General features: G+C 39.4%; 1 protein-coding gene across 1 annotated transcript; it reads right to left on the minus strand.

Annotated features, from left to right (window-relative positions):
• Positions 1 to 1,488: 1,488 nt before the first annotated feature.
• LOC132048947 (uncharacterized) lies at positions 1,489 to 3,120 on the minus strand. The gene is made up of 5 exons (XM_059439627.1): positions 2,740 to 3,120; positions 2,419 to 2,634; positions 2,051 to 2,265; positions 1,734 to 2,009; positions 1,489 to 1,504 (listed from the first exon to the last, which is right to left on the minus strand). The coding sequence occupies exons 1-5, from the start codon at positions 3,118 to 3,120 to the stop codon at positions 1,489 to 1,491; spliced, it is 1,104 nt and encodes a 367-aa protein (XP_059295610.1).
• Positions 3,121 to 11,857: the final 8,737 nt, after the last annotated feature.

Raw genomic sequence — 11,857 nt, forward strand, 5'->3', positions numbered from 1 at the left:
ACCCTTGAGCCTCTTAGAGAATTAATTTTTGGAATAGGAAAAGAATGGTTCGAAATGGGACATTTAATGATTATGGTTCAGCGATGTCTGCTCCAGCGGAAGAGGTTTTGCTTCCACGGTCTTACCTCGCTGAAGAACCATCCGCTGAGGCGGACCTCATTAAAATGGCAGGGATCGGAGCCTACGGATCGAGCTTCGATGAGGCACACCAGTCTTGCCGAGGCGAGACATCAAAAACCAACAAAGTTCTGATGTTCACCAAGTTTCACCTTATATCTTGACATCCACCTGAGACCTCCAGGATACAAAGCAGATATGTACACATATATAAAAACATAGTACGAACTCACTCGTGGCCTTAAAATTCCCAACGGAGGTTTATTTAACCGAGTCAACCCCTAAACGGCCAAAACCAAATTTCCAACCATTGGTATAAAACGCTCCTAAATAGCTCGGGAATTGAATTGAATACCCCGCGAAGTCATAATCAATCCTCCGGACCTCACGGAATCGACAGATTTTCAAAAAAGGTCTGTTTATCCAAAAGTCAACTACTTGGTCAAAGGTTTTTCACTTTAAGGCTCTAATTCTCATAAATCATAAATAAACTCGCCCGATTACCTGGAGAACCTTGTCGCCCATCCCGGTAGCAAAATTACACTAACAGGGCTAGGGGAAGGGTGTAAGGACCCGTTTGGTCATTATAGTGCTTTTGAACCATTTACCCCCGTTGACCCTTCTCCAAGCCTTATTAGTACGATTTTTACCCACAGGGATGGATGGCACAATTCTCGAGGTGAATGTTATGATGACTTATGTGAAATAAAGCCTTAAAGTGAGAAACGATTGATCAATAGTTTTTTTTTTTAATGAAAACCACCAAACCAAGTTTGGCAGTGCTTTATTAAAATAGAAAGTTTTCTATACAAGAAAGGAAAAAAAGAAAAATAAATAAACAAAAATCATAAAAACATAAATAAAAGTGTAAACTACATCCAAAAATTGTATAGAAGCTTGTCTATTGCAGATCCTCTGGCCTTGACTTAACACTATCTCAAACACCTACAAGCTCTCACCAGGTGCTATGGTTCAAAGTCTAGTGAATAAATATTCAGGCTTCCAGGATGGACTAGGATTCTTCTATTTTTTCTTGAGATGCATCTGTTATATCCTTGACATTATGTTGCACTTTGTTTGCCATTGTCTCTAGTTTTTAAATGAATAGATCTTTAGAAGTATTACAAAAGAATGAGCATTTACACATTCTACTACCGTTGTTGTAATCCTACCAAAGACATTTTCATTCAAGTATATGTTATTACTCATGGCATGTGTAAATGTAGCCTTATCGCTGCTACTGAGCTCCAAAGTTGTTGTTAATCTCCAGGGATGTGATAGTCCTTAGCTTGTTTGATTCTTATGTATGGTATATGTGCCTTCTCTATGTTTAGAATTTTCCTTGCTTTCATAGGAAGTCAATTGAAACTATCAAACTGATGAACACCTGCAAAATCAAAAACATAGTTAAAAAATCAGCCAGGCCATTTCCTTCTCTCAGAACATGCTCCACCCTCACTTCCTTATCCCTCCTCAGTCTTGAAATATAATTTATGATCATTGATATACTCCATGGAGCCTCCCACTATCCTGTTAAAATAATTTTCATAGTCATAGAATCTGTTTCCATCACCACTGGTAACAAGCTGTGTGCAACACAATACTTGAGACCCTACTGTAGTGCCATTGCTTCAGCCAGCAACTTTGAACCATCTGATATTCTTCTTGATTCTGCAAACTGTAAATCACCTACTGCATTTCTCATACAAAAGGCCACAGAGCTTGGTCCAGGATTTCCCCTAGAGGCTCCATCAGAATTACATTTGAACCACCTCGGCATAGGAAATTCCCATTTCACTATCTTGCTCACAATTCTTGGCTTGTATGCTTCAAAAACTTGTAGGATTTGAGGTATGCATCTTGGTAAGCTGTGCTGCCATGGAAACCTCAGTCTACACATTTGATATATGATCATGTTGATCTCATAAATCACTTTGTTAATGAACATCTTCCCTCCATGTAGAACTGTATTCCTCCACCTCCATATCTGTCACATGGTAACCATTGGAATAGCTCTGAATATAGTTCTGAACTTTGAGGGGCAATCTGCATTCCACCAGACCTGAAGAACCTGTTTGACTTGTTAAAACTGTGTTGTGATGCCAACAACAGTTTAAGCATATGTCCAAACTTTTGTAGCAGCATTTCCTGTAACAAACAAGTGATCCATAGTTTCATATTGTCTATGATCAGAACAATAACATCTTGCCTCGGTATCTATCCCAATCCTTCTTACTACCTCTCCAACTGGTATTTTAAACTTCCATGACCTCCAGAAAAAGAAGGTTATCTTAAAGGTACCCCTAATATCCACATGTTCTTAAAGACATCTGACTTGGATGTTTTTCTCCTCAGAAGTTCCCATGTAGTACCTACTGTGAATTTGCCTGAAGCTGTCATCATCCATCTTGGCCTGTCCCACTCTTCTGTTGGTTCATGAAAGTGCAATTCCTCTAATATATGATCTACAATGTCCATGGGGAATAATTGCTGCAATCTTCCTATGTTCGAACCATCCTACAACATAAGTTCTTTTATATTTTGAACACCCTCATCTATCACAAAATCATTAGGAATAATGTGATATAGAGCCCCTAGCTTTGTCTAGTTATCAAACCATACATTTGTAGTTCCATTCCTTGGTTCCCACCATATTTCATGTTCTATATTATCTCTAGCCTTTAGCATTGCCTTCCATACTTGAGAACCTCCCTTCCACTGAACATTCTGAGGACTGTGCCTTTTGCAGTATTTGATCCACATGTCATTTGCCCATAGAGTATTTGTTGTCCTGAATTTCCACCAAATTTTTGCACATAAGGCTTTAGATATATCAAACAAATATCTAAAGCCGACTCCTCCTTCCTCTTTTGGCATACACAAGTTCAACCATGATGACCAATGTCTTCTTCTGCTTTCCTCACTATTATTCCAGAAGAATCTTGCAAATATTTTGTGCAGATCATTGATAACACATTTTGGAGGTTTGATAGCTGACAACATATATATTGGCATGCTCATTAAAATATTTGTGATCAAAACAGCTTTTCCTCCAAATGATAGTAATCTTCCTTTCCAAGTCTGCAGCCTATTCTTAACTTTCTTGATCAATAGTTAACTTTTGGGTAAACAAATCTTTTTCAAAAATCTATCAATTTCGAGAGGTCCAGAAGGTCGATTATGACTTAGTGGGATGTTCAATTCGGTTCCCGAGTTATTCGAGAGCATTTTTTGTTATTGGTTGGAAAGTTGGTGTTTGCCCATTGGGTGCTGACCCAGTCAAATAGACCTCTGTTGAGAATTCCAAGACCACGAGTGAGTGTGCAGTGTATTTTTATGTATTTTTGCATATTTGGTTTGCATTGGGAGATCTCGAGTGATTGTCGGGTTTTGGGAATGAGAAGTGAAAAACCAACAATCTGCTGGTGTCTGTTACCTCGCTGCGGCGATGCCTTGTGCGCTGTAGCTAAGCCTCATTGGTGAGGCCTGGCCCACTAGTGCGAGCGAGAGGATTCATAGAATCCGCTGCAGCAGACACGCTGTCGTGGTCAGGGCATCGAGGGAGCAGTCCCACTACCACTGCTGCGGGAAATGCAGATCAGGATCCTATTTAATGCTAATTAAAACCCTTCATTTCCTATTCCTAAGTGTCTTTAAGGTTAATTGAAGAGGTTCTAAGCAGATTCTTCTTGGGGGTAAGTTCTCTAACCTTGATTTCATTTATTTACCTTTCTTAAGCATGAATCCATGGTAGAAAATCTATAGAACTTAAGGAAGAAGATAGGTTTTGACTTTTACTTCATTATTTGATATTTAGTCTTCCAATATGAGATTTGTTGATAGATTTTACTAATCTAAGCGTGGAATTTGATGAATTAGTGACCAATAGGCTTGAATCTTCCATTATAGTTGATGAATTGAAAGATTGAAAGTTAAGGTTTACACACAAATTGGAGTTTTGACTTGAATGATGAAATTGAACAATTCTTGAGCTAATTTAGAAATTGGGGAGTAGAATTGAACGTCTAGAATGTTGGCTTAACTATTCCATCTTTAAAATACTCGTTTTACCCTTGTGGGCCCATTTTTCCTTTTTTCTTAGTTGTTATTTATTTGAACGATAGTATAGCAATATGGATATCGTTGTTTCTTATTTCTAACTTAGAATTTGATAATGGATAGACTTTGAGTACTTGGAGGCTCTTCGAAAAGGCAAGGAACAAATTTGATTGTTCGCGGCTCCAGTTGGGCAGCTAGGTAGGTTATGGCTTACCTTCTGGTTAAACTTCGGTTAGCGAAGCAGATGTAGAGCCTATTTAGATTAGCTGAAAAAAAGTGGCTTTTAAGCATAAGTGCTTAAAGTACTTTTTAAGTGCTGAAAGTTATTTTATATATAAGCAGTTATGTGTTTGGATAAAGTGCTTAAAGAGTTTTTAGAAGTAAGGGTAATATTAAAATTAATAAAAAAATATAAGGGACAAAAAGGTGAGGTTGTTGGTCAAACCTAAATGGCTTTTAAGCCAAAAAAAAAAATAAGTTGGGGTTGAGCAACTTTTTGGTTTTGACTTATTTTAAGCACTTTTTAACTTAATTTAAGATGTTTCTATTTTTGCCACACCTAAATAAGTTAAAAATGGCTTATATCCTTATAAGCCAATCCAAACGGGCTCGTAGAGTTAGTTACTATCGGAGAAAGCATGTTACGCCTTTGGGTATGAAGTTGGGATGGATTACTTAGGTTTGGTATTGTTGGCGATTTGTGGGCTTGATGCCTCTTTGTGATTTATTGGCTTGTTGCCAAATGTGTGAAATTTGGCCTTGTACTTTATTTCCATATTGTGATTATGATACTGTTGTCTCTCACTTATCTTGGCATTATCATGGATAGAGGAAAGAACTTGACTTAATCTTGATATTGTGATATATGTCCATGAGTGGCACGATTGGTATTGATATGATTTCACTTGGCATTGATATTATGCATGGCACTCATCCTTGTTCTACATGTTACATTGATATAAGCTGGGACTTGGTACTGATGATGATGAGAGAGATGAGTGTCCGATGCTCGAGGTCTTTATCGGGATCGTGAGAGTGGTACATGGACTATGCGGGTCCCCCAAGGGTCATGACTATCGAGGCGGGGAGGTATTCCGTCCGTAGCATGTGTGTACGTAGATTACATTTAGCCAACACATTTCATTACATTGCATATGCATTCATTACCACATTTATATATTTCTTGGATTCTGACTTGATATTTCTCTACTTGAGTTATTATTCTTGGACTGTGTTGTGTTGTACTTGATTGCGAGAACGTCTATTCTTCAGTTCTTTCTTTATATATGTTAGCTAAGTGTTGTCAGCCTATGATACCTACCAGTACATAGTGCTTGTACTGATACTACCTCTCTGCATTTTTTTCTGAGTGCAGAGTACGTGACAGGCTCTACTTTTACTCCTCGTGACTAATTCCTGAGGCCCTGCTTTCGAGTATCTAGGGTGAGCATCTGACGAGCTGCTGCCCGGAGACTCATCTATCCTATATTTATATTCTTCCATTCAGGCAGTTGTTTTGACTTATAGACTTGTATATTTAGACATTTACGTAGTTGCTCTTGTACGAGTTAGACAAATTTCTTGGGGATTGTATTTTGTATTCCGCACTATGTTTATTAATGTTTTCAGACTCCTACTCTTCTGTATTTATTTACTTTATTGTGGATTGAGTTAATGATTAAGGGACGCATTCACCCACTAAGGTGAGAAAGGGTAGGTGCCCGCACGACTAGTGGATTGATCGTGTCAAGTTGGTATCAGAGCCCTAGGTTACCCGGCCTATAAGTACGAGAGCATTTCTAGTAGAGTCTTGCGGATCGGTATGATAAGCTCCGTACTTATCGGAAGAGGCTATGGGACATTTAGGAAACTATGAATTTTTTCATTCTTTTGTGCTACTTTAATCAAATAAGTATCTAGAATCTTCGAATTGGTATCTGATTCGCTTCTATTCTCGCACAGATAGTGAGGACTCGAGCTACAATTTCTAAGAAAGAGGTACCCGAGCCCACTTCTAGGGCTTACACGAGAGGACAAGGACATACTAAAGGTCATGGTGCTGCACCAGCTAGGGGTGGGGCCTATGTGGCTGGACAGAGGCGCACCAGATCAGGTTCTCCAGAGCGTCAGCTAGAGCGCCATCCCACACAAGAGCATGCAGTTGGGGAGGGATGAGGCCAGCCCAGACTCACCCCGAGGTTATGTCCGATCTAGTATTTCAGGACACTATGGTTCGTATCTTTCTACATTTCAAAGGTCAGCATGTCGTGGGTGGTGCCGCTACTCCAGGTGGATCATAGACCAGAGCAGGAACGTAGACTCCTGAGCAGGTACAGACGCCGATGATGCAGCCTGATGCTGTCATGGCCTCACGCATTGGTAGGATTCCAGCACCTGCAGGTGCTTCTAGGCCCGTAGCAGGCCAGGTCTTCACACTTGGGGATCAGGAGCTTATTTGCAGATTCTTAAAGATGGAGCCACCGCATTCTTTCGTACGCCTAGTGAGGACGTGTACGAGTTCATTATGGATATGCATGAGAGATTGTACAAGATGAGTATTGTGGAGTTGCATGGGGTGGATTATGTGTCTTTCCAGCTTCGTGGGGACGCGAAGACTTGGTGGAGGTCGTTCATTGATTGCATGCTCATTGGTTCACCTCCACCTCCACTCTCTTGGGCACAGTTTCTCTAGGCCTTCGAAATTGGTATTTTTCTCTCTCTCTCTCTCTCTCTCTCTCTCTCTCTTTTCTCTTTGCTTTTCTTTATATCTGTGTGTACATTTTCTTATTTCTACGTGTGGTTTTATATAGGTATATGTTTGTTCTTTGGTTTAAGAGATGTAAGGATGTAGGGGTTTAGGGGATAACCTTTGTTGAGAGAGTTTAGGTAGAAGGGGTTTAGAGAATTAGTATGAGGGAAGAAAATATAAAGGGAGGAGAATTAGAATTGATGTAAGTCTCTTGGATTTTGTGTGTGTACCATGTAGTAGGCGGTAATGGAAAAAGGGGGTTTGTGGATTATTTTTATTAGGTTAGCTCTTGTTTTTAGTTTTTCATCATTTTTTTTTTGTTAAAAGCTAATACAAATACAAAGACAAAATATTAGTTTACTATTTCATTCTAATAAAAAATATAAGAAAGTTAAATAGCTAGACTAAAATAAAATGTGACTAAGAAATAAAATCACTAGATTATTTATTAAAACCTAAATTAAAAGAAGATATAATTTTTATAAATTTTCATTTCTTTTTTTGAAAAATAAAACAAAATGTATCTTGAAAAGTAGATCTATTTTTGTAGTTTTCAATTTTTAAAAAGTACAACTTACTAAAAATGAATTAAAATATTTAATCTAGAATAGACCTAAAAGAAATATTTAAACGCTAAAAAGGTTCAAAAAACTTAAGTTCGGTCAAAATTTAGGTTTCACAGTGTATATCAAGATATCATCGATGAAGACGATGACAAAGGAATCCAAGTAGGGTATGGATACCCCATTCATCAAATCCATGAAAGTTGCGAGGGCAGTAGTTAACCCAAATGACATCACGAAGAACTCATAATGCCCATAATGTATCCGTAAAGCTGTCTTAGGAACATCCTCCGCCCTAATCTTCAATTGGTGATGATCGGATCTCAAATAAATTTTAGTACAGACAGAAGCTCCCTGAAGCTGGTTGAACAACTCATCAATGCGAGGAATCGGATACTTGTTCTTGATAGTCACCTTGTTCAACTGCCGATAATCAATACACGTACGCATAGATCCATCGTTCTTTTTCACAAACAGCATGGGAGCACCCCATGGTGAAACAGTAGGCTGAATGAACCATTTTTTTTTTTTTAGAAAATATTGCAATTGATCCTTCAACTCCTTCAACTCGATCGGTGCCATCCGATATGGTGGAATAGAAATAGGATGATTGTCCGGCTCTAATTCAATACAGAAATCAATATCACAATTGGGTAGAACATCTGGAAGATCTGTTGGAAACACCTCTGGAATTCTTTCACTATCGGAATTGACTGTAATGGAGGAGTCTACGAACTAGTATCTCAAATAGACACCAAGTAGGAGAGACACCCCTTCTTCATCATCCTTCGATCCTTAAGAAACGATATAACCCTCTTCAGATACTAACTAAGAGCACCCTTCCACTCTAATCTAGAAAAAACTAGCATAGCTAAAGTAACTGTCTTACCATGACAGTTCAAGATTGCATGATACGAAAAATAACCAATTCATCCCAAGAATAGCGTCAAAATCTACCATATCCGCGACCTTCAAATCTACATGGATGTCGTACCCTGTCAAGGTAACTACACAACATCTATATATTCGGTCTACCACTGCAAAATCCCTAACAATTGTAGAAACATGAATAGGAAAGTCTAGTGAACCACACATCATGTCCAAAATCAAAAAAAAGTACATAGAGCCTGGATTAAATAATACTGTCGTAGAGCAATGGCAAACTAAAATAATACCTGTAATAACTATATCGGAGGCCTCTGCCTCAGGTCTACCCAGAAAATCATAGAAATGAGCATGATCACCCGAAGTCTGAGTACACTCACACTACTACCTCGGACGGGCTGAGAACTACCCCTTCCTGCCTGAGAACCACCCCGACTACCATGAAGACCACCTCTAGTAGGTTGTGTATCTATCCTTGGCACGTGGCATGGGAACTTTAATGCTGACCACCACGCTTAAGTCTGGGAAAATCCCTCTTAAAATGTCTAAGGTCACCACACTCGAAACACCCTCTGGGAACTATGGATCGCTGAGAAGAATCGGCGCCTGAATGTCCACCTTGACTAGATGGCCTATAAGAACTCGGGGTCAACTATCCTGAACCATAAGAAGTACGCACCAACATACCTCCATCTGATACTAGCATAGCTATATAAACTAGTGTAATGGGCTAACGATAATGACTACCTCTTGATACGCCCTACCCCAAGATGAGATACCAACATTAGGGGAAAAGCGGGGCATCTTGACCACCCGCTCCCCATAATCCTCACGCCTAATAAACTCGGCCTCTCGAACCGCATCCACTATCTTCTGGAAAGAAAACCATGTGGCAGCCATCTGTGCTGGAATCAAACGAAGTGGATAAACCAACTCGTTGGTTAATCTCCTCACACTCTTAGCTGTCACAATCATACGCCCCTAGCGTAGACCTTTAAACTGAGCCCTCCTCCTCTCTTTCACACAACAAGGTACAAACTTCTCCAAGAATGCCTGAGTAAATGAAACCTAAGTGAAAGGAGGGGACCTTGTTGTTCTAGTATCAACATACGACTTGCACCACTGCTTGGTGGGGCCAATCAGCTGAAAGGTGGTGTACTCCACACTACGAGACTCCACCAACCCAAGGTTGTGCAACCACTCATGACAGTTAATCAAGAACTCATAAGCGTCAGCCTCGGGGCCTCCATAATACTTAGGAGGATCCATCTTCCTAAAGCTATTAAACATCTTTTGTTCTCCCACAGACATGGTGGGCTGAATAGCGTGGGTGAAGTAAAGACAGGCACTGGCATACCTAAGTAATGGAGAGCCATATCATGTGCAGGCCTAGCCCCTTGAGTTTGAAATTTGGGAGCATTCGATAAAGTAAACACGATAAGAATGAAATAAGTGAAATTTCCTAAATACCCTATAGCCTCTCGAAGATAGGTACGGTCGTCTTTGTACTGATCTGTAAAACTCTATCAGAAATTGCTCTTGCACTCATGAGACCATTAAACCTAGGCCTCTGATACAAAAGTTGTCATGACCTAAAATCCCATTTGTACTGTAAGGGCACTATTATGGTTCACTTTTATACGGTGCATAAAAGCTACTTCAAAACTTGGCCTCTACGTTGGATATTTTAGAGTCGCCACCTAATTAATTTACAGGAATTAGGAAACCGATTTTAACTTTGTTTAAGAAAACCTTTTTTAGTACCGGAGTTCAGGTAAGGTTTCAGGTGATTCGCCAAGGAAGGTGTTAGGCACCTCAGTATTAAGAAACCTCAAAATGTAGTTGACCTACGGGTTTTTAAAGTATGGCTTAAAGTATATATTTGCTTAAAGAGGGTTTAAATGTATGTTTAAAGTCTTACTTTTATTTCATAGCATATCAAAAGGAAATAGGTTTATGTAAGAAAATCCCTTTTATTCTACCAAAATTAATTTCATTCAACAAAAGTATTTGAATAAATTTGTTCTCACTTTTCGAGACCAAAACAAACTCAAGGTTTCCCAAAAGTAAATTTTGTAGCGATCCATTAGGTCGTTTGGTTGTTTTGGCTATTTTACTCTTGTTGAACCTTCTCCAAGTTTCTTTGTGGTATATTTGAATTATGGGGATGGGTTGCACGATTCCTGATGCATTCAGACAAGATTTGGGTGAGGAAATGGAATTATTGGAAGTTCATAAGTGTTTGGTTGACCAAAGTCAACATCGGGGGTAAATAAGTCTTTTTGGAAATTTTATCGATTCCATTAGGTTCAGATTGTCAATTATGACTTGGTTGAGTAGTTGGTTCGGCACCCTAGGGACTCGGGAATTGACCTCGGTCAACACTAGGTCTAGATGATCTCTTTATGAAATTTCGAAGGCGCGAGTGAGTTCATAGCGTGTTTTAGAACTGGGTTGCATGCTTCGTTCATGTTCGGGAGGTCCCAGATGAGTTTCGGGTGTCAGATTGAAATTTGGAACAAGTTTTAGTTTTGTGATGTCTGGTGTATACAACCCGCGATGTTGGGCTCGTACCTACAAGGCCGTATCTGAGAAGCGCACTAAGAGTCCTACAAATGCGGACATAAGAGACAGATGAGAAGCTAGAGTAGCCTAAGGGAAATTGGAGTATGCGGAGTGGTTAGAAACCCTAAAAAGTCGTGAAGGATGAGGCGGACTAGACCGGCAAGGAGAAAGAAGGCGCATCACAGTTCTAGAATTAGGATAACTTCGAATAGTATTTGGAATACTTTGTAAGCGAGGTGTTAGTAAATATATATATATGTATGTGTATGACATCCCATATGTGGCTGCGCCAACCGATATGTGTTTCCCAGTAACCGACGTTGCTATTTACTGAAGGCATTAATCGAACAGGGTAATGAAGTTCAAGTGACAAAAGTGGTACAAATGTTACAAGGTAAGTTGATGTTATTTTCACTACAGGTTAGAGTTGAAAAGTCCTAATGCACTAACATCAGGGAAAGGAAGAAAGTGACTATATAGAAAGTAAAGAGATTAGAATGTCTTGATAAAAGGAAGAAAAAAAAAGAGAAGTAAGAAATGATGGTGAGTGAAGCTTCCAAGAGAGACGACGAGCAAGGCAAGGGACTATTTGGATAAAATTTGAAAGTAGGTATGTGAAAGGAATAGGGTATGGTAGCACGGACAAGAGATGAACGTGCGGATTAGAAGAACAAACATTGGTAAATGGGGTGAAGGGAAGTAACCACGAATAGGAAGGGAAGTGAGGAAGAATAAGCAGGGTCGGTAACAATGTTAAGGGATTCCCAGTTCTTGAGAGGCAATCAAAGAAATAAAGGCACGGCCAAGCAGACATAATTACCTTGGAAAGGGAGAAAGCTCTCCTAAAAGATGATTTAGAAATAAAACGGATATGTAACTCTAAAAGGATATTCTATGAACTTTAGGGTCAATGTTATAA

The sequence above is a fragment of the Lycium ferocissimum genome, chromosome 3 (assembly GCF_029784015.1).
Source record: "Lycium ferocissimum isolate CSIRO_LF1 chromosome 3, AGI_CSIRO_Lferr_CH_V1, whole genome shotgun sequence".
In the NCBI taxonomy this organism is placed as follows: Eukaryota; Viridiplantae; Streptophyta; class Magnoliopsida; order Solanales; family Solanaceae; genus Lycium; species Lycium ferocissimum.

Bases quoted from the DNA above. Each gene is read 5' to 3' on its own strand.
- LOC132048947 (XM_059439627.1), bottom strand. From the start codon at position 3,120: ATGTTGTCAGCTATCAAACCTCCAAAATGTGTTATCAATGATCTGCAC. The intron at 2,266-2,418 runs GTACCTTTAAGA...TGTTTGTTACAG, and splicing joins AGAACATGTGGATATTAGGG to GAAATGCTGCTACAAAAGTT. The intron at 2,010-2,050 runs GTGATTTATGAG...TCAAATGTGTAG, and splicing joins GGAAGATGTTCATTAACAAA to ACTGAGGTTTCCATGGCAGC.